The sequence below is a fragment of the Colletotrichum paranaense genome, assembly GCF_030867605.1.
Source record: "Colletotrichum paranaense strain IMI 384185 chromosome Unknown Scaffold_4.1, whole genome shotgun sequence".
In the NCBI taxonomy this organism is placed as follows: Eukaryota; Fungi; Ascomycota; class Sordariomycetes; order Glomerellales; family Glomerellaceae; genus Colletotrichum; species Colletotrichum paranaense.
In genome coordinates, this window is record NW_026848962.1 from 2879760 (window position 1) to 2899053 (window position 19294).

General features: G+C 52.0%; 8 protein-coding genes across 8 annotated transcripts; 5 read left to right on the plus strand and 3 right to left on the minus strand.

The window, feature by feature from the left end:
* Positions 1–1217: 1217 nt before the first annotated feature.
* CPAR01_05972 (uncharacterized protein) lies at positions 1218–1761 on the minus strand (the record flags this gene model as incomplete). The annotated part of the gene is made up of 2 exons (XM_060490246.1): positions 1218–1386; positions 1448–1761. The coding sequence occupies 2 exons, from the start codon at positions 1759–1761 to the stop codon at positions 1218–1220; spliced, it is 483 nt and encodes a 160-aa protein (XP_060351712.1).
* Positions 1762–2123: 362 nt separating this feature from the next.
* CPAR01_05973 (uncharacterized protein) lies at positions 2124–2519 on the plus strand (the record flags this gene model as incomplete). Its single annotated transcript, XM_060490247.1, has 1 exon — positions 2124–2519. One exon carries the CDS (start codon positions 2124–2126, stop codon positions 2517–2519), a length of 396 nt encoding a protein of 131 aa, XP_060351713.1.
* Positions 2520–2872: 353 nt separating this feature from the next.
* On the minus strand, positions 2873–3672 carry CPAR01_05974 (uncharacterized protein; the record flags this gene model as incomplete). Its single annotated transcript, XM_060490248.1, has 2 exons — positions 2873–3451; positions 3640–3672. 2 exons carry the CDS (start codon positions 3670–3672, stop codon positions 2873–2875), a joined length of 612 nt encoding a protein of 203 aa, XP_060351714.1.
* A 4045-nt stretch (positions 3673–7717) lies between these two features.
* CPAR01_05975 (uncharacterized protein) lies at positions 7718–8172 on the plus strand (the record flags this gene model as incomplete). Its single annotated transcript, XM_060490249.1, has 2 exons — positions 7718–7754; positions 7955–8172. The coding sequence occupies 2 exons, from the start codon at positions 7718–7720 to the stop codon at positions 8170–8172; spliced, it is 255 nt and encodes an 84-aa protein (XP_060351715.1).
* A 545-nt stretch (positions 8173–8717) lies between these two features.
* Positions 8718–9670, plus strand: CPAR01_05976 (uncharacterized protein; the record flags this gene model as incomplete). The annotated part of the gene is made up of 2 exons (XM_060490250.1): positions 8718–8780; positions 8924–9670. Coding segments are annotated over 2 exons (810 nt in total), but the record flags the coding sequence as incomplete, so codon positions are not given.
* A 4145-nt stretch (positions 9671–13815) lies between these two features.
* Positions 13816–14175, plus strand: CPAR01_05977 (uncharacterized protein; the record flags this gene model as incomplete). Its single annotated transcript, XM_060490251.1, has 2 exons — positions 13816–13863; positions 13951–14175. 2 exons carry the CDS (start codon positions 13816–13818, stop codon positions 14173–14175), a joined length of 273 nt encoding a protein of 90 aa, XP_060351717.1.
* A 324-nt stretch (positions 14176–14499) lies between these two features.
* CPAR01_05978 (uncharacterized protein) lies at positions 14500–14895 on the plus strand (the record flags this gene model as incomplete). The annotated part of the gene is made up of 1 exon (XM_060490252.1): positions 14500–14895. One exon carries the CDS (start codon positions 14500–14502, stop codon positions 14893–14895), a length of 396 nt encoding a protein of 131 aa, XP_060351718.1.
* Positions 14896–15691: 796 nt separating this feature from the next.
* CPAR01_05979 (nicotinate nucleotide adenylyltransferase) lies at positions 15692–17443 on the minus strand (the record flags this gene model as incomplete). Its single annotated transcript, XM_060490253.1, has 3 exons — positions 15692–15793; positions 15873–16981; positions 17335–17443. The coding sequence occupies 3 exons, from the start codon at positions 17441–17443 to the stop codon at positions 15692–15694; spliced, it is 1320 nt and encodes a 439-aa protein (XP_060351719.1).
* Positions 17444–19294: the final 1851 nt, after the last annotated feature.

Genomic DNA, 19294 nt, shown 5'->3' on the forward strand with positions numbered 1-19294 from the left:
CCGATCATTCCTCACATATCGTCAGCTGCCATCATCCCACCAACACACATATGAAAACCCCCTCTACCTCATCTCGATGCTCATTCGGTCTTGCGGCGGCTAGAACCGCCAATGGCAGCCTTCTTCGAGCACCCTCTCTCCGACGTCTGACGTAGGCTCATCCTCTGCTATCAGGTCCCCTTCTCTACAACCGTCTCCGACTAGCTCTATGCCGATCCATAAGCTCGGTGGGAGCTTCGTGTAACGACCATCGCACAACGTCGCGCTTGTATGGCCTCGTGTAGAATGTCGTAAACCCTTCCACCCCCCTTCAATGCGTCCCAGAGCGTTTTAGACAAATTGTCGATAGAAATGCCTGGAATCGAGCCTTACTCGACAGAATATTTTCCTCGTGTGCAACTTTTTCCCGTCATACGAATTGTCCCGTAATACGAATCGATGGTGGGTGTTGTGGGCGACATCGGTAATCGGTGGCAAATGACGTCGGCGTGCTTTCGTTATGTTCGGAAGTTGGTGAGGGATCTTCGTGTGGCGCAGGTCAACCACCACAAATTTCGCAGGCCGCGACTCATTCGGGACTGAAAACTATTGGGTATCGTCAATCTTACAAAAAGTGGTCGAGGTTGGGAGCTGTCACTAGATGGCCCGATCGTGATTGCGGAAGCTAGGTCGATGAGGATGAATGAAAGAAATTCCTTTGGTCAATTCGAGGTCGATACCTCTCCCCGCCTATGGCGAGGTATATAAACAATATGCGAACGTAATCCCCAAGGCCGTAGCCCTATACCAAAAGCCCGAAACGCCTGATGCTGTCCTATGCCAATATGTCATTTGACGGTTTGTCGAAACCCCCAATGATGATGATGTTCGTTAGTGTACAAGTTGCGAGCCGATGCAAGTTTTTTTTTCCTCTCCAAATACCGTGTCCGTGCCGTAAAGCCATAAACGAGTTCAGTATAACGCTATAGGCCATTTCGGCCACAAGGGGGTATCATGCCCTTCGCGGGCGGTGTCCGATTAGGCAGTGTAGTGGGTGCTCGAAGAGCACTTCCTTGGTGTGATTGTTCCTGAATGGCGTCAGGATGCGCGTCCCCCTTCATAGGTGATCAAGCTGTCGCGGTCCGAGTGCAAGTCGACGATGGTAAGGAGCGATTCAACGGGGGTGATGTGATGCAATCTGTGTCCACCTCTTCAATCTGAAAGTGTGCGTAGATGCCTTATTTCTTGCCCTTGGTTGGCGCGGCAGTGATTTTACTCGTGGTCATGAGGTCGCCAATGTATTTTTGGAGGAACTTGTTGTTGTTATCGAGCTTGTCATGTTCTTCTCTGACGGCCTCGATGCGGTTGAAGATGGTCAAGAGCGAGTCTTGCAAAGCCTTTGCGTGTCTGTAGAGAAGGGTGCTATTAGTCATTGGCGCGTCTTGAAGTGGCAGAGGGTTTCGTTTACCTCTTGAGCTCTTCTCGCGCTTCCCTTCCTAGTGCTTCGATGTCTTCACTGGTCCTCCGTGGGCTCATAGCCCTCACGTCGTCGGGTCCAAACTCTGCATCTATTGGACCCACTGCCGAGCTGTCCCGGGGTACCACCAACGGCCCGCTGCTCTTTCTGCTGGGCAACCGAGGTCGGATAGGAGTTGGCTGGTGAATGTGGTGCTCGTCGTGGTCGTGATCGACAGAAGAAGAAGATGAGCTTGATTGGGACCGCTCGATGTGAGGAGGGAGATGCGATTGTTCGCTGAACTGTGCTTGGTGCTCGTTGTCCATGTTGACAACGTTGTCGAGTTGGCTGCTAAGGTTGTACTGTGAAGTGGTGATTGTCGGTGAGAGTACTGCGCGAAATTGCTGGCGTTCAGGGGAGAGTATGGATTGATACGATTGCCAAGGGGCAGGAAAAGTTGGTTGCTAAAGAGCGAAGAGGGCGGCTCAAAAGGCAAATATGGTTTTGAATGGATGCAACTCCGTCACCAGGCTCGAGTTGAGAAACGGGGTCTTGCCACCTTGTAAAGCAGGGTCAAGGCTCTCTGGAGCAGGCTCACAGTGGCGGAGGAGTCGAGGATGGCGGCGGAAGAGTCAGGTGGTTGCAAAGGTGGTATTAGTAGCGGTGATGGCGGCGGGTGGTGGTGTATATGGGGCGTGGATTATTATGGAATGTAGGGGTATTGGTGGTTGTATTCCGGAAGCAAGTAGGGTCCTACCGGTCTCGTAGGCAGGGACAGAGCCGGCGGCGGGAGGAGGGAAGAAGAGCAGATGAAAAGGACCAAGCCGAGTGTCGAGCAAAGGGGAAGAGGAAGAAAAAAAGGCGCGGTGGGCCGCAACGGGTAGTGTATGACTATGAATGGGGGGCAGACGAGGTCTCGTGGGTAGTGGGTGGGTTTTTGGGCAGCCTCTGCCTTTTTTTTTTTTTTTTTCTGCGCTCAATTTTCCCTCTTCCTTGTCACTTTGTCTTTGGGGGGAGGGATATGTATGGGTTCTTGGAAGAAATCGTCTCTCGCGCCGATTACTTCTCTTTTGCTGCTCCTTAAGGTGGGGGTCGTATGGCAATCGGAATTTGGGAAGCGGGAGAAAAGAGAATAGAGACCCAAAGAATAGGTGACTGAGAGTGGGAATGTCGTGGAAGTAATACGGGATTGCGACGGTAGGGAAGACCGAGCGAGAGCACGGAGGTGATGAGCGACAGCAGGTATGTATGTATGTATGTACTCGGTAGCATGCGGTTGCGTCGACGGCCGTGGTAGCTGTACATACAATGGAATGCGATCTGTGGGAATGGCAGAGAGAGAAGGTGAAAGGGTCGCAAATAGCTGGCTTGGCTTGGGTGGGGTTTGCTTCAGGCGTTGACGTTTACAGGCGGCCAAGTTGTCGCGATCTGCGGTACTCAGGACCAGTTGCAAATGGGATGCCCTCTTTGGCCCTTTTGGTTGGACTTTGGAGGCTTTGTGGTGTCGATCGGATTGGGGCCCTTGCCAGACTCCCACCTAATGTCGTAGGAGTCGAGGATTGAGTCTGCGGCAAAGGCAGGACGGGGAGGGGGGGGGGGCTTGGGAGCGTGGTGTGCGAGCGAGGGCGCCTTGAGTGCTGCTGGGGGTGGTGGAGAGTGACGATGGACACGACAGGGGTCATGGAGAGGGACCGCAACACAACGACAGGGGCGGGACAGCAAAGGTCGAAATGGCAGTCGTCCGTTGTAACTGGTTGTTATGCGTAGAGTGGCCCGGTCAGGCTGAAGCGGTGTGGAGAAGGATGATGTTATCGCAACCGTTTTGTCGCCGTGCGTGTGTCGTGGGTTGTTTTGCCTCTGCAACTCTTTCTCCTGAGGGAGCTTCAACTGGGACTGGGTTTGCTTGCTTTTCCAGACTCGAGAGGTGTTGCGTAGCTGGGTGTCTCTGTCATGCCGTGCGTCTTGGATGGCATTCTTTAGGGTATTCGCTGGTTCGCCTGGTCGGTGCGGTGCAAGCTGCAAAGAACTTGAGCATGCCACTATGCCAATGTAGTCAGCTAGGTACCTAGGTAGTGGCTAGGAAGCTGAGAGTTGGGAGATGCAGCTGGGGGCCGTGGTGCTGTGTTCCTGTATCCAAGCACGGTGTGGGATGTGCGTAGCCATGTAGGAATGGAATGCTATGGCATGTATGGGTTCATACTAACGTTTCCTGGTGTGTGGTGAGGGAGCGACAGCATGGACGGCTCCCGTGTGATGTTTGATTGACCACCGAGTCCAGTGGAATTACGGGAGGGTCGAATCGGAGATGGTGAGAGCAAGCTGCCACGCTGCTCCGGCGCCACTGAGTGCAGTAGTGGCTAGGGTAGATCTTGACCGTGATCCAGTTCGTGATGCTGCGGCTGTGGTAGCAATCTGCTCTCTACCAAGGTATGCAAGCAGGAAAGATGGCGGCAACCGTGGTCTTGGACTTTGTAGTCTGATGTGCTGAATAGAGACTCAGGTCGAAAACAGATAGATAGTGCTTGACCCCTTGAACCAGCCATGCACCTATGGAAGCAGAAACACGCTGAGCAGGAATAGTGTATTGGTGCGCAGCGGGGTGGCACGGCCTGGTTGGAATTCGAGATTGACGACAACCTCAGAGGGCGACGGCGTGTTTGTGATTGTTTGCGCCTGAGACGGATGAGACTGATGAGACGGACGGATGCCAGAGAGGGGAAGGGCGGTACGTACCAAAAAGCTCTGGTCACTGGACTTGTCCGTCAGGGCACCTTCGGAAGTTCAACCTGGGGGGGGGGGACGCCCAACTTCCAAGTACCTTACCTAGGTAACTATGTACATAAGCAGGTAGGGTAGGTTGTTGCTAAAAGCGTCCAAGTGCCCGGTTAGAATGGAAGGTGGGAGGAAGCATTTGGGGGGCAACGATGAGGCAAGGAACCGCGCAAAAGATGGGGAAAGCAGGGAAAGACCTGTCGTGGGAAAAAAAAACCTACCTAACAGGGAGGCTACCGCTTCCACCGAAGGCTTGGTGTACGTACCTCGGGTCTTTCCATTGGATCCAAGGAAAGTATCCCCGTACCGCACCGGCGGGTCCTTTAATTCGGTGTCCCTGACCCTGCGCTTGCAAATTGGTGCTATCCTCTACGTATCTTAGTACTTGTTCACTTGACCTGAGGCATTCCTTTTCTGCCCACATGTCATGCTGGCCTTCCCCACACATTGTGACGTTGATCGGGCATGTCAGCACCGCACCCCGGTACGTACACAGTAGGTATCCAAAGGCACATGATCCCCTACCTAGATACGTAGATACGTACTCTCAAAAGACGGTCTCCCTTCCGTTGCTTTCTCTCCGGCTTCCACGTCCACTTCCACGTCCCGTCGCTAATTGCAATTTGCTGGGTGTCACCGTGCCACACCGGACGAGCTTCCGTTCCTCTCATCCCGTCCTCATCCTCGGGCCTCTCCTTTCAACCTGATTCATCGTACTCTCGCCCTCCGGGCCTTTCTCTCCTACGGTCCTATCGCCTCTTTCACGATTTTTGACGATTCTGTAGCCTGTACTCATAGTCTGGTCTGTACTTGCCGACTGCCGCCTGCCTGCGATTTGCAATTCCACCTTCTTACACTAGTAGGGTGTGACAAGGCACTAAGGCAGGTGGCCCGGAGTCTTGCCGACGTCGCTCCATGTAGCAATCCATAGCAATAAGGTATTAACATGCGTCTCGCTGAGATTGTTAAAGCTTGAGACTATCCGTACAGCTTTTCCCATATAATTTTATCACAGTCGTGGACTGGAAAGCCCCCACCTACACAGTCTTTGGTGCTGGCCGAAATCATCCATTTCACAAATGCCACCCCTCGCATCCATCACTCCCTCTTGATTCCTTGAGTCGTAGCACTGCTGTGCAACCGTTAATGCCGCCGATCCCCTACATTACTGCTTGCTCCTGCTTCTCTTCTCCTCGACATCGTGCAAGTAGTTACCCACCCACCCACCACCACCACCGCCACCACTGCTGAGCGATCCAAAAGAAATCTCAAAAGTAATTGCATGCCAAGATACCTCACCGATTCATTGGCAAATACCTATCAAAACTTCCACACTCACACTTGCTACTTCGTACTCACCTGTCTGAATGGGTAGCAGAGATATTGCTTAAGTATCCGGATTTGTCTTCCCCGACCTCCCACAAGGACCCTGGATCTCTACTCAACCAACCAACCAACCAACCAACCAACCCAACAATACACTACACTACATGGAAGCGAGCAGAGCGAATGCTGTTTACTACGTAGAAGTCAAACGAAACCTACCCTTTGTGTCTGCGCCTGCGCCTACGCTGTGTCTCTTCACCCGCCGCCCGCGTCTTGTGGGACCAAGTACCCATGAATACCTACCTTAGGCAGATGGGTACAGAGTAGGTAGGGATAGCAGCAGTATAGTTACAGAGTACGTACGGAACCTGCACAGAGTACGCATTTCTGCCTGTCAACACAAGTAGGGATACTTGGGACTCTCCGCCGTTGAACCCCTGCCAGAGCCCAAATTGACTGATCAGCGTCTGTGACGCCATACCGTCCAAGGTCAAGACTGACACCCCCGATCTCCACCATCCATCCACGACAGGAACTCGAGAGCTCAGAGTTGGGCTACGGAGACGTATCCATCCATCCACAATCCGAGCATAAATTCAGATTTGTCTACCAGGCTCAACGCCTGGCTTCTCACTGGCGCGCGAACCTCTCCGCCGTCCACTCCCGGCAGACAGCAGCCGGTTTGGCGGCATTGGCGCCCCCCACCCGTCCCTGTCTTACCACTCTTGAGTCTTTACCTACGGATACTGCCAGGAGACAGGCGGTTACTATCATGAATTCGTCTCCAGTACAAGAGCGGATTCCAATCCCCATACGACCGCCTGCCTGCCTGCCCGGTCGAAGAGGCGTAGCTGCTCAACTGCTCACTCAGCAAGACTCAAAAGCATCAAAAGTAGCCACGCTAAACAACCGCATCCGTACAAAGTATATGGAATATATATGGATACACCACGCTACGCGTCGTATGGGGCATTCGAGGGCGGCAGGTCGCGATCGAGGTGGGGGTTTACGGTCCCTTTTTCCTTCTCGCGATGGAGCAACCGTCCCGCTCTCAACCGTTTGTTCCCAATCCTGATCCTCCTGTTCCTCGTGTCACGCGGCCAAGACGATGAGAAACTCGCCCTAGGACCGACATGTCGTGACAATGACATGGCGAAGAGAGAATTTCTTTTCTTCACCAGCGACACTCTGCTCAGTTCGAACCTCACGTCACCACGCCTCGCAGAGCCGGAAGCCGAAACTGCGCGGCTTTGGGCATCCACGATGCTTATTTCAAGACATTGACCAACAGTAGCAGCCGCCAGCGGTCAAACCCACGATACCTACCACTCTGTCACATCTCGGGATACCGACCGCCGTCCGCAAAAGATGACAGGATCTTTCCCTCCCACTAGGGCAGGCCCCCAAAACTCAGTCGTCCAGTGACTCCCCACCCACCCAGGACCCTCTCGGCCCCGTTCCTACATTAGAGCAACCGCCCGACCCAGGTAATATTCAGCGCGACGTTGTACAGGATGTATACTAGTTGTTGCGCTTGCACACTACATTAGTTTGGCCAGCGCCACGGGTCCGACTGGGAACAAGAGACGGGGAGCACTGCGTAAGGCAGGGACAAAGAAGGCAGCACAAGGCAGAACTAGTAAGGAAAGGCTCACCGGCCAGGTAACCGAGAGAGCAAGCCGCTTGCTCGCCTGTTTGCTTGCTGTACTTGCATGCGCTGACCGCAATGGAAAACCCAATAGCTGAGCGAGAAACCGAGAAAGAAGCATATCCTTTGTGTGTCTCCGATGCAGGGACCCTGGAGAGACAGGCTGAGATCTCGGATGGCTTTTTCTTCTCTCTCGCTACACTTCCACGCTTCTTTCCAGGGCCACCTTTCTCCCTGATACACTAGCCCTCCTCCCTGCTCTCTAGAGTCTACTGATACCTTACAGTACGATAGGTCGGCCTCAGGGATGTTTTGATTTTTGTTCCCAAACTATCGACGAACCTCGTGTGTACGGATATTTACTCTTTTTCTCGCCCTCAAACACAAAGATTGGTGATTGCCCTCAGCGAATACGGAGTACTTCGTGCCCCTCACGTAGTTTGCCTTAGCTATGACGCGGTTGCTGGCGGCCGAGAACACACCCGAACGACTGCTCTCCATGGATTCTGGCATTCTGCCCGTCTGCGCCTCCAAGAATGATCCCGGCGCCACAACCGTTGCATCTTACAGGCTGTGAACTCTCAACTCTCCTCCACCACCACCACCACCACCAGGAAACCTGACACACCGAGAGGGGCCTCGGACAAGGTACCCCGGAGCCCCTGGCATCGGCCGAGTGATGTCATCGGATCAGCGGCCGAAACTTGTCTTTCATTTCATCAGCCTCTCAGATCTTCTGCTTCGTTCCCTCAATTTTGCCTCTCGCCATGCAGCAACTGGCAGCCTGTCTCCCTGCACCGCTCCGGCAAATCACGAGTCAATCCTTCTGCCCAACCGTCGCCGTCATCCAACACTAACGCAGTACACGACGTCTCTGACCTCTTCAAGCGTGTTGCCGTGGATCCCGATTCCTTTTCATGCTGCCCCCCGGCGCCGTTTCACCACCTCAACTACACGTCAACGTTCTTGGGGAGAGGAAGCAGAGCATTAGACTCGCAATATCTGCACATATGCTATGGGTATCAGAGGCATTCGCAAGCACGGAAATATAGGCATGGGAGCCCTCGTCAATTCCCCGCAACAGAGCAACAGACGATCCTCTCTCAAACCTGCGTGCGAATGGATGTATTCAGACGTTTCTCTCACATGGTTCAACATTTCAGCGGGGGCTAAGTGAAGGCCTTTGCTTGGTACTGGCCGTCTGGGATAGGACTCGCACAATTGTACCACCAGAAACACGCTTCTCTCAGGCTTGCGGTTGATGTCCACCGTTGGCAGAAGCTAAGAGCAGATCTCTATTCGCTAAGCTGCCACCGCTGTTGAGGAGCAGATCATCATCGCCGGCCCCCCGTTCTCCATTGTTGTGCGATACTCAGGTCCAAACGTTCATGTACACCGGACATGGTGAACGGACGGATCATCACTGCGTCCCGTGCATATCGTCAGGCGGTCTGAATTTCGCAGCAATAGCATCGTGTGTTGGCGGGCTGCCAATGTCCAATGGTAGGATGAACACAAAGGTTCCACTTGCGAAATCCCCAAATCCACTTCTCCATCGCACAACCTTTGAGTTATCGCCATCTGTCCACTCCTGACTACATATTCCAACAAACGCGGCCAAGCAGCCGGTTTTTTTACTCAACGCACAGCCTGCCGTGTTGCAACTTCGCCTAGCATTCCCCGGCAACAGACCAACATCTCTCTTGTGTTCGGCGTCCGAAACTAACATCTTCCCCGAATGGGAAAACGTCAACAACAGGGACGTACCCATATCAGCTTCCGGCAAGACACCTGGCGAGGGCTCCAAAAAGCAGGAATGCGAGCATGGCATTTTGCAAAAGCCCAAGGTCCCCAAAAAATTGCACCATCTTCTAGGCTCGTACAGTGTTAGCGCAACCGGTTTCTCACAATGTTTCCGTCTCCCCTGTCACCTGGAAAGGACCCTTTCCCTTTTCCTCTACAGCCTTTTGCCAAATCAGTCTACCCCATTCCCCCTCCTCAGATTCCGAACGAGGCAATGGGAACAAGTGATCGGCGGTGCCCAGCATGAAGAGCGACGCCCGGCACTCAGAACAGCAAAGCGACGATCCCACAATAAGCCCGACTCAGCCGATCGTCTCCGGCCAATGGCATTCCCGGTATGGGGATCGTCATCCAAAAGTAACATCCAAGGGGTGGTTGTCAGTGCTGCACTCTTCCATGTCTGCGTGGACGGGTCAGGTTCCGGGAGGATATCGTTGCAAGACTACAACGTCGCTCGCACTGCGATGCCCTATCATGATTCCTACTCACATCTCATCAGCAGGCCATATCAGGAACAGGATGTCTCCTGTCCTACTTGTCCACGATCATTCGACAGAAAGGCTTCAAATCCCCTTTCATTCGCATGTTCGACTACCAGACTAACACCGCATAAACCGTTTTGCTCCGCCCCCAAGCCGGGGAGAGACCCGGGATATCCTACGAAATTCGGACCACAGGCAACATAGTAGTAGGATCATAGCCGTTCCTCTTGCCGCCCACCAGTGTCAGCGGCTGCCCTGCATTATCGTTTGTGCCATGTTTCGTCTCCCGCGCAGGTCACCTTATCGCACGGTTGTATCTATTGTCCCTCCTTCTCCCTAGCGACTCTCGGGCACAATGTCGTCCTGATTAGACATTCGTGGTTCCTGGTTCTTCTCCGCCGTACTTGTTGGGATTGGGTTCACCGTACATCACATTCCACACAACCACATGCAAGCGCGTCCCGGACGGCATGAATGCCGGGGCCACGGAACGGGTCAGATGAGACCGGACGGCGACTTCCTATGACCGTAGACGCGCAATCTCCCTTGTTTCTTGGTTCTTTTTCCCCGCCCGTCGGGACCAAAGCCCAGTTTGCGAGTTGGTCACAGAGTTGCTGCCCAGCGGCGGCGGCGGAGGAAGGCAACGGCGATTTCGCGAGTCCCCGTTTCTCGTGTTACCGTCGTCACCCTGCCTTTTGCCATCCGGTGCCGTGGCGCCGCCTTGGTGCACATCGGTTTGGCTTTTTCTGCTTTCGCCTCTTTTTTCTTCCGTTGCCACGAGGTGAGTAAGTAAGTTAAGCGTTTCTGCCCGCCAAGGGACGTCGCAACGTCAACCTTGGATCGTGACCAGCTCCTCTGTGCCACCCCACCAACAACGTGTATTTGCTCGCCGCCTCCCTACCCAAAAGCATTCGCCGCCTTGGATCCTTTCTCGGCGGTCGGGCGCGGTAAGGCATTATCTGTACGAAGTATCTCACGTGCAGACATTTACTTTGCTCGGAAGCTGTCCGGGATTTTGCTGAACCGGACCCCAGTAATTCCTGTTGGAACAGAGTACAGACTGCAGATGACGATCCAATTATTCGGCCAAAAAGAACTGGATCCCCAAAAAGGAACGCGTTGAAATTCTGGCGTTTGCGTGAGATTCGCGTCGGCCCCGCGTAACCATGGAGAACAAAGACACTTGGAAATCTCTTCAATGGCAATCTCATGACCCCACGTGGATTTTCCCAGGTAATACTCACCGGGAGAGTATCTGCAAGCCAGAATTCCAATTCCGGGCTCCGGCATACGAGATTTGAACAGCCGTACATCGATATGTTGTGGAGAGTCAGAAGTTTATTGTAAGTTTTGCAAATCGTAACGAGCCAACCCGTACGGGTCTTTCCGGTTTTTCAAATGGGAAAACCTGGTATCGAGTCGCAAGTGCAACGTTGAACGGTCTTCCAACGTGGTAGTGGCCCAATGGGTTTTTAAAAGCTTGACTCAGCTGACAGTCTGAGCCCAAAGCTGGTGGTGGCCCAGGTGGGTAAATGGAAGACAAGCAATTTAGCAGCTTTTCCCCATGACTGTTTCTATGTAATCTCTCTTCGGAGGATTTCATCCAGGTGGTTCCATGAGAGTTGGATGTTGGGGTTTCCACGTTGACTCCCCCCATCCCCGCCGTATGCAGTGGGAAACTTTACGATTGTTGTAGGCAACGATCTTCCTACCTCTGGAGAAGCGTCAACGGCGTCGAAGGCGTCGCGAGTGAAGCCCCTTCAAACAAGTGATGTGGATTTTATCTTGTCTACGTATATCGCGCCTGCATTTTCTGGAGGGATTGTCCTTAGTGGGATGAATGGCTTCAGATAGGCTTTCCTTTCCGCTTGGTTGGCTGGTTGGTGTTAGTATCGGCATCTAGGTTTAGTTTGCTTCCACGGTGATACGCGTCATGAAAATGTGGGATAAGCGCGCGGGACTTCAGACTTGATGGTTTGAGTGACTGGAGTGAGTTTCGTGGTTGAGTTTTCCCACGCTGAGATGAGATCAAGACTGCCCACGTTCAGTCAGAATGAAAGGAGAACATTATACGCTATCCCTCATCCAACAGAGCAGGGTGAGATGAGTGGGATTTCTTGGAAGGATGATTGGAAAGGTTGAATGTTTGTAGCGGTATCATGTTATGACGACTTCACTCCCTCCTCATGGTTTGGAGAAAGGGGTCCCAAGGGTTCGATGCTGGGAACCAACAAGAGGATGAGCATTTTTAGTGTAAGGTAGTCAGAGGGGTCATGCTGACGCTTTTGGGGTATTACACTTTGGGCCCGCGTCTTGCATGTGCAAATGTGCGTGTTGTCCGCTTGGCAGGCTCCTGGGGATATTCACTGGATGTACGATTCTGTGTGAAGGGGTCCAGTGGAAAGTCAATCCTGCCCGGCGGACTCAACTCCTAAGTTTCTTGAGAAAGTGGGTAGTAGAAGTATCATTGGCTCGATGTTTCCCCCCCGGTCTTGCGTTTGCATGTGGTTTCTAGGTTTGGGGCCGAGTTGGAGATATTGCGTGTTGGGTTTGGTGTGTTTTTGACGCTTACTGGTTTGGGAGTTACGAGCGTTTGGACGTTGATGATGACGAGAACGAAAACTAGCGAGCATCCTCATACTGGACCCTGGAAAGCCATGTGAGATGCCTTGGCTGAACCCAAAAGATTACCTATGAATTTATGTTCTGGCGCGGTATGTGTAAAATGTGGCTTTAACGAACGATATGATCACTGGATTAGAATCATGTTTCGAATCAATTTTCCAATATCCTGATGTTGCGTCGTTTCTGGCTTTGAAAATACATAGATATCATCTTCGCATTCGGTCTCAAAAGTTGCCAACATTATGCGAAGAGATTCTCCAATGCAAAGAGACTCGGTTATGGAAAGTTGAATGTTTTCAGGTTTGTGTAAACTTTTTGAATAACTCGGGCTCTCTCGTGGAGGGGTTGTGTCTGGAATTAACTCACTTGGGCTTAAAAGTCGTAGCAGCCCATCCATAAGCGCTTTCAATCCAATTGAGTGACCACAACATGATCGTCTCCTGAACCCTGTGACCAATTTTCAATAGGTATATACTTATTCAGCGCTATTTTTAGGCTAACAGTTTGAAGAAAATGCTTTAAGCCCGTCTCTTAATGTCCGTTCTGTCATATTTTCGAGCAAATGTTCCTCTGCTCAGAGCTTCCTGAAGTGTTCATGATTCAAATGGTCTTGAATTTCTAGAGCTGCACAACCTGCAGAGTTTATTAGTATAGCTCTGTAGAGTCGTAAACTCCAGCGAAGAGGGCTTCTGTTTATAGGTTCAGAGTTGCGAGTTTGCGCAACTTGCAATTACGGTGTAGTCATCGTAAAGCTGTTATCGGTCTCCGGTGTTTGGCTCCTAAGATACAGAGAGGGCAAGATGGGTCATCAGACTACGCTCAAAGTCAAATGTTACTTAAATTCTTCAGATGCATATGCAATTCAGTTTTCATGATGTTTGAAGTGACTTGGGAATGGGGTTGTTGCTTCGAGTTGTTCAAGGTCTACTTCCCGTATCCGCCGTGAACCTGGTTCGAAGAGAATGAATGTCTCGGTATAATCGCAGTCACTTAGGATAAGTTATGTATACAAGAGAATCTAAATCACTCTTCTAAAGCTTCCCGATAGTGAAAATCTACAAGTGTCGCAAGAATCTCACCGGGGAAATTAAGGGTTTGTCCAGTACGTCTAATGGACGTTTTATTCAACACACTCAATTTTAACTACTTCGAATTACCCTAGCTACTTCACGAATATCCCTTACAGTGTTGTATTGTACTGAATATGAGAGTGAAATTAATGTGAGCGGATATATTCCCCTTCTTCACTTTTCTTCGAAGACTTCACCGGTCACGGACACATAGTCGCAAGCCCTTGACGTCGAATGCCCTCGTCTTGCCATCTTCCGAGTGCTCCCTTGGTGACGTGCACCAAATTCAACGGAGACTCCCCATCTAAAAGAAAGCGTCTGAGGAGGGTTTCTACCATTCCTCTCTTTGACCTTCCTAGCTTTCCATCACGTTCTTTGCAACTTTCCAAACAAACTGAAACCGTCACCAATAAGAGGGGACTGTAAACCCTTGATTTTTGCCGAAGAGAGGCTCTTTGTTTCTTCCGAGAAAGTCTTCTGAGGCCTTCGATTTCTCTTCCTGTGATGCAGTAGTTCCTTCTATTAACGTAGCCTATAGACGACGCCGAAATTCGCCCTTTCTCTATCACCAACGCGGCAACGCCTTTGTCTGCCTTCTCAGGAGGGTCCCAGGCTTTGTGGACTATCATCTGTTCGTTGTCGATCTGCTAAATCATGGCCATGATCGGTCTCCCTATTCAGTCAGGCGTCTATCCTGGGCCTGTCAGAAATGGTCCAATGTTCCGCAGATTGAAGCTGGGATCGGTATCCTCTTCCATCCCAATTTAGGATTATCTGAAGCTAAGATAGCTACTTGAAAAACTCGCCACTGACGGTGGCACCGAGTCCGCCCGTGTGACGCTGGGCTACAAGGACAGAAACAGCAAGAAGAATGTCCTTGTTGACATCTCCGACCCGGGCGTGCTCGTAAGGAGCAATGGCCGCGACTTCCCTAGAGTCACCAGCCTCCTGGATGACCTCCGTTATAGCGGCTTTAGTCACCACCTGGAGGGCACCTGCAGATCAAGTTCCTGATCTATCAACATGACAAGGCTTTCCTCCGGCGAACCGCCAGCATCAATTATTCCCAAGATATGTTGCCGACCACATGCAGTCTATCTTCCAGAACAAAATGAAGGGCAGAGAGAATCCCTGGAGAGTTTTGGCTCTGGAAAAGGCATCCCACCCCACATTGACGAGAACTTCAAGAATATCGGCAAAGTGATAGCATTGGTCTGCCAGAAACGCAGTCACATCGCCAAAAGGCTAGAGCATCGTCGCTGACCATCTTTACCGGAACAACAAGACTCTGTAAGACATGCTCCTAAAACTTCTTGAAGTCATTGCCCCGGTTCGAGAATGCATGTAGTCTGCAAGCCTCGCTACGCTTCCGACGACGGCATGGACTGCCGCCTCACGACCGAGGACGGCACTTGCACCCTCTGTCAGCTGCCCATAATCGGGAATATCTGTGTTCATGAGCTCACGCTTAGGTACTTTGCTTCTGAATTCGAGCTAAGACGGGGTGACTTTATGCTTCTCGACATCATCACCACAGGTGCTGGCAACAATCCCATTACGCGGCATTGCCGCTTCCAGATTTCCGTCCATATGGATCCTGGGGGGAGGAACCTGAAGATAAACGCAAACTTTGACTGGAAGCCTTATAATCTTGGGAGTCTCAGCCACTGGCCTCCCATCACAGATATTGTCAGGTATCTCGACGATGAGAGCGCGATCCGAATCGCAGAATAGGCAGTTTCGAGACAACTGGCCATCACATGATAGCAGAGGCCAGAAAAGAAAGACGATGTATATGGATGCGTACATTGGGCCTCGTCTCAAGGGCATGGCGACTTTGTCAGCGGTTGTGGAGAGGGTGGCCTGGTTCAGGTAGACAGTAGATAGCACCCTTGAAGTGCCACTTTGGCTGTTGAACACCAATTCTAAGCCTGGCATACCCATCGAACCATGGCAGCCACCTATCGAGGCTCCTGATCAGTCGCTTATGTCTGGAAACGTAGCGCTGTTGTCTACTTCCGGCGGTCTTGTGCAAGCCCGCCCTGCTGTGAACACCCTTCCTCAGGATTCTGACCGCCGGATACTAAATATCATGATTCAAGACTTCGATGTTCAACGACCTGGTTGAAAACGAAATAGGCTTTAACGGCCCCGACGAGGGGATGCAGACTCTTTGGTTGTTCAATGGGAGAAGTCCCTGTAGTTCAAGATATAGATATCTCGCTCTTCATAACAAAGCCCGCCCTATGCACCTAATTAAACCCAGAAAAAAAATAAAACAGTTAATGAAATGGATAGACTTTGTGCCGTCGTCTCATAAAACCCAAACGCTGATAACCACGCCAGTTGTTCCCCTGCTTCTCCTCCTCTTTGCTCTTTGATCTTTCTGTCTCATCTGGATCTGGGATCATGTCCCTCGCTTCTCGCATCTGTCTCGCTCTCTCCTCTTTTTTCTTTTCTACAAACTCCCACAGGGCGTTTGTCCGAAATACCTTTCGTTCAGCATTTTAGAAGAAATCGAAAATCATTCTTATTGTACCTCTTTCTCCTTTCCCTTCTCGTTTGTTGCTGTGTCGTCTTCGTTGTAGAGGCCGTGCTCGTCAATGTACTTGATGACTTCAGCAGGGATGAGCTAGATACATGTTAGCCGTTGGTTACCTCAAGACGTTTGCAATAACTTTTTTTTTTTTTTTTTTTTTTGGAAAACTCACGTAGTCAATGCTCATATTCCTCCTCAGCAACAATCGAATCTTGGTACTCGAAACATCGTTGGGAACGACTTGCGGAATGTAGTAGATCTGGTCCTCGTACTCCTTAAGATTACCGAGTGCCTCATCAATATTTACACCAGCCCTCTCGAGCACGAAAGCACCAAAGTCACCCAGGATATGTCTCAAATCAGAAGGTGACCAGACGCCAGGCTGACTCATCGTGTTAATCAGGTCGGCGCCAGCAAGCACGGCAATACGCACGCGCTTACCGTTGCAGCCGCCGCGCTTGACGTTGATCTCGTGCTCAAAGTGGTCGAGGACGAGGGCGGTGGGCACGTAGGCCGTTTGCTCGGCCTCCCAGGGATCGACCATCAGGAAGCGTGAGGTCTGCTCGGCGGCGATCTCGCACATGCGGCGGCGGTGGCAGGCGGGTGCGAGGCCGCGCTTCTTGTAGGCGTCGGAGACGGGGGAGAGGTAGGAGCCGATGAGCTCAAAGTTTGTGTTGTAGCGGACGTAGTCTGCGGCCATGACGGCCATGCGCAGGTGAAGGAAGGTGATGGGGCTGTAGGAGCCGGGAGCGACGAGGACGAGGGGCTCGCGGTCGGGTTCGGATTGCTGGAGGCGGAGGCGGTGCTCCGGGAAGGAGTAGCCGGGGGGCGCCATGGCCTCGATTTCCTCCGGGGTGGCGACCATTGTGAGGGTTCGCGGGCGGGCGGCGGCGGTGATGGACGCGGCGAAGGGGTTGTTGCTGCGCGGCGTGCTGAGACGCCGGAGAGGAGAGGTCGGCGGACGGTGGTAGTAGGCTGGGGGCGAGAAAAGCCGGAAACCAGCTCTCATCAACTTTTTGTTCTGTTCCCTTGGGTTGCTGGGTCTCTGTCGTCGGTCGTCGGTCGAATGACGAGGTTGGATGGTACGAGGTCCTGTGAGAGGAGAGAATGGGTATCGACTATGGATAGGGCGGGGAGGAGCTAAGGGAAGGTCGGCGAGGGCTCCGTGATGTTCCTTGAGGGGTTCGGTGTCTCGGAATGTGGCTATCGGTTCGGTCGGTGCCTGGGCCAAAGGCAGCAGCGGGCGGAAGGGGACGGGGGACGGAGAATGACGGGATCTGCCTGTGAAGAAAAAGAAGAGGTGGAATTGGTCAGCCTCGCGCCGAGTACGTCATGCAGTGATGGTAGATCAAGTATGAAATGCGATAAAAAGCGTACTTTTTTTCTTTTGTTGAGTAGTTGACGTTGGCCAAAGTAATTGAACAGTGAGCTTGGAGGTTTTTCTTAGGATGACGGTAAAAAGGACGTTTCTGTTTGCTGAGGGGTGTGTTTTGGAGTTTCTGTGTTCCGGACGGGGATTGCGTGACTAAGGTTAAGAATGACACTGAGACTGCCCTTCTTCTGGGGGGGTAAAATATCTCGTTTTGGTTCTGAACAAGCGCAAAGGCCCGGGGGGAGGGAATGAAGTGGGAGACTGGAAGTGGGAGAGGGAAGTGCGTGGGTGCGTGGGACAGCGTTGCGGCAGTGCGGCGTTACGGCCTTCGTCGCAGTTGGTGGTGCAGGCGGGACGCAGGTGCTTCGCATCGAGGGGTTAGCGGGGCTGCCTACCTGGAGGGTACTTTAGGTTTAGTCATCCAAACACCCCGCCGCGGGATACTCTGTGATTGGCGGGGCTGTACATCGGCCACATCGGAGAAAGACCGGTACCATTGCCGAATTGCTCCAGGCCCGGCATCTCCGTTTTCGGGGCTTCCTACCTTGTCGGTAATGATAATTCAGTTGTTCATATTATTCTATTCTCTGATTCTCTGATATCTTTACTTATCAAATTGGATACAAAAGTACGCATTGGCAGATATCTCCAATAAGAGGCAGTTTTGGAGGCCTACGATGCATGTCACGTCCAGTACCGAGGTGAGGGGTAGGCGAGGGGCGAACGGTCGACCGGCAAAGGCCGTTATCACCGGCAGGTTGCGCTTACCCATTACCCGACCTTGAAGTAAAGTAATCAATGGAAACCGCCCCGAAAAGACCTGGCTCATGAGTTCAGGAATTTCCGATGAACGAACACTGTCAGCCGCTGAGCAACCCTCGTCACAAACGTCAACTCTGCAATGCTCTAGTGAAGGCAAGCCCAGGGGCAGGCCCAGAGCTACCTCGCACTGCATCCGTCCGACGCTGTTCTTCTGCCTTGAACAACATCGTCCAGCCGCATAACAGCTCTAGCTGAAGTTTTCAAGCAGAGGCATCAATCTCTCATTCAAGCCCTTTATTCGTGAGTATCGAATAGTAGCCTCGGTCAACACAGTCAATTCTCAACAATTTACTCAGCAGAGCAATGAGTCCTGTTTCTTGTGCCTGAGAGATCGACATACCTCAGTCTGAAGAACACGTGCCCCAGCTTCCTCACCCGCTTTATGCTGTCTCACTACCCCAACCACACCAAACCTGTCGCGCGTGTGCGTATGTGCAAGGGAAACTGAGTCGGTCGAGAGCTTCGACATCTCTCAGCCACGTGACTCAAGCAAACGGCTCGTGACCACAGCGCATTTGGGGAAGAAAAGGTTTTTTTCCGCAGTGCCATCTTTTGACCGCAACGTCTCCCCTGCCTCCGACATCGCCGCTCCCATTCTCTAGCTACGGTAATACTACCTACCTATGTTTCCGTAGGTACAAAGTACGGAGCATTCTCTCAGCTGTTGCTTTGGGGATTTCTTAGCGCTTCTCAGCGCTCCAATTGCCATGCTGCCGTTTCACTCGCCTCGGCCAAGACGGTCCCCAAGCTTCCCCCGGCACGAGCTGTCCGATTTTGCCAAGCAAATGCCCAAGGTGACAAAAGCTTTTTCGGCGAGAAGGCCAATCGCCGCACTCACTCACATCTCACCAAACGAGTCGAGGTTGACCAGATTGAGTGAGATTCCGAAGGTTGTCGGAATGAGGAAGTCTCGCTCAGCCACAAATTCGAACGAGCCACATTCACTGGCCACAGCGTCTGAAGTGAGATCGGATGGCAGGTAAGGCGTGATGAACCCTCATGGAGTAATCTGAACCGTAAACCTTGATATTAGAGGCTTGCCGCCTGAGGTGATGGCTTCGAGTCTTACTCATCGCAAGAACGCGTCGATGAGATGATGGTGAAGTGTGTCGTGTTCACATCAATTTGGTCACCTACCCCTTCAGACTGTGATTCCGATCGTAACTGTCAAAAAGGAAAGCCAAGTCACGAGAGAAGGGCCTTCAAGTCATCAGCTCTCATTCTTTTAGGCTATCGGTTTTCACGATTGACGCATCACAGACCTGGACAAATCATGTATGACACTATCGAGAATGACGTCTGACAGGTGGGAAAGTCATCGGCCGAATGATGCAGAGTAGCATCCTAATCCAACCTTAATCCAGCATCTCACTTTGCAGATTTACCACCGTAGGCGTGTA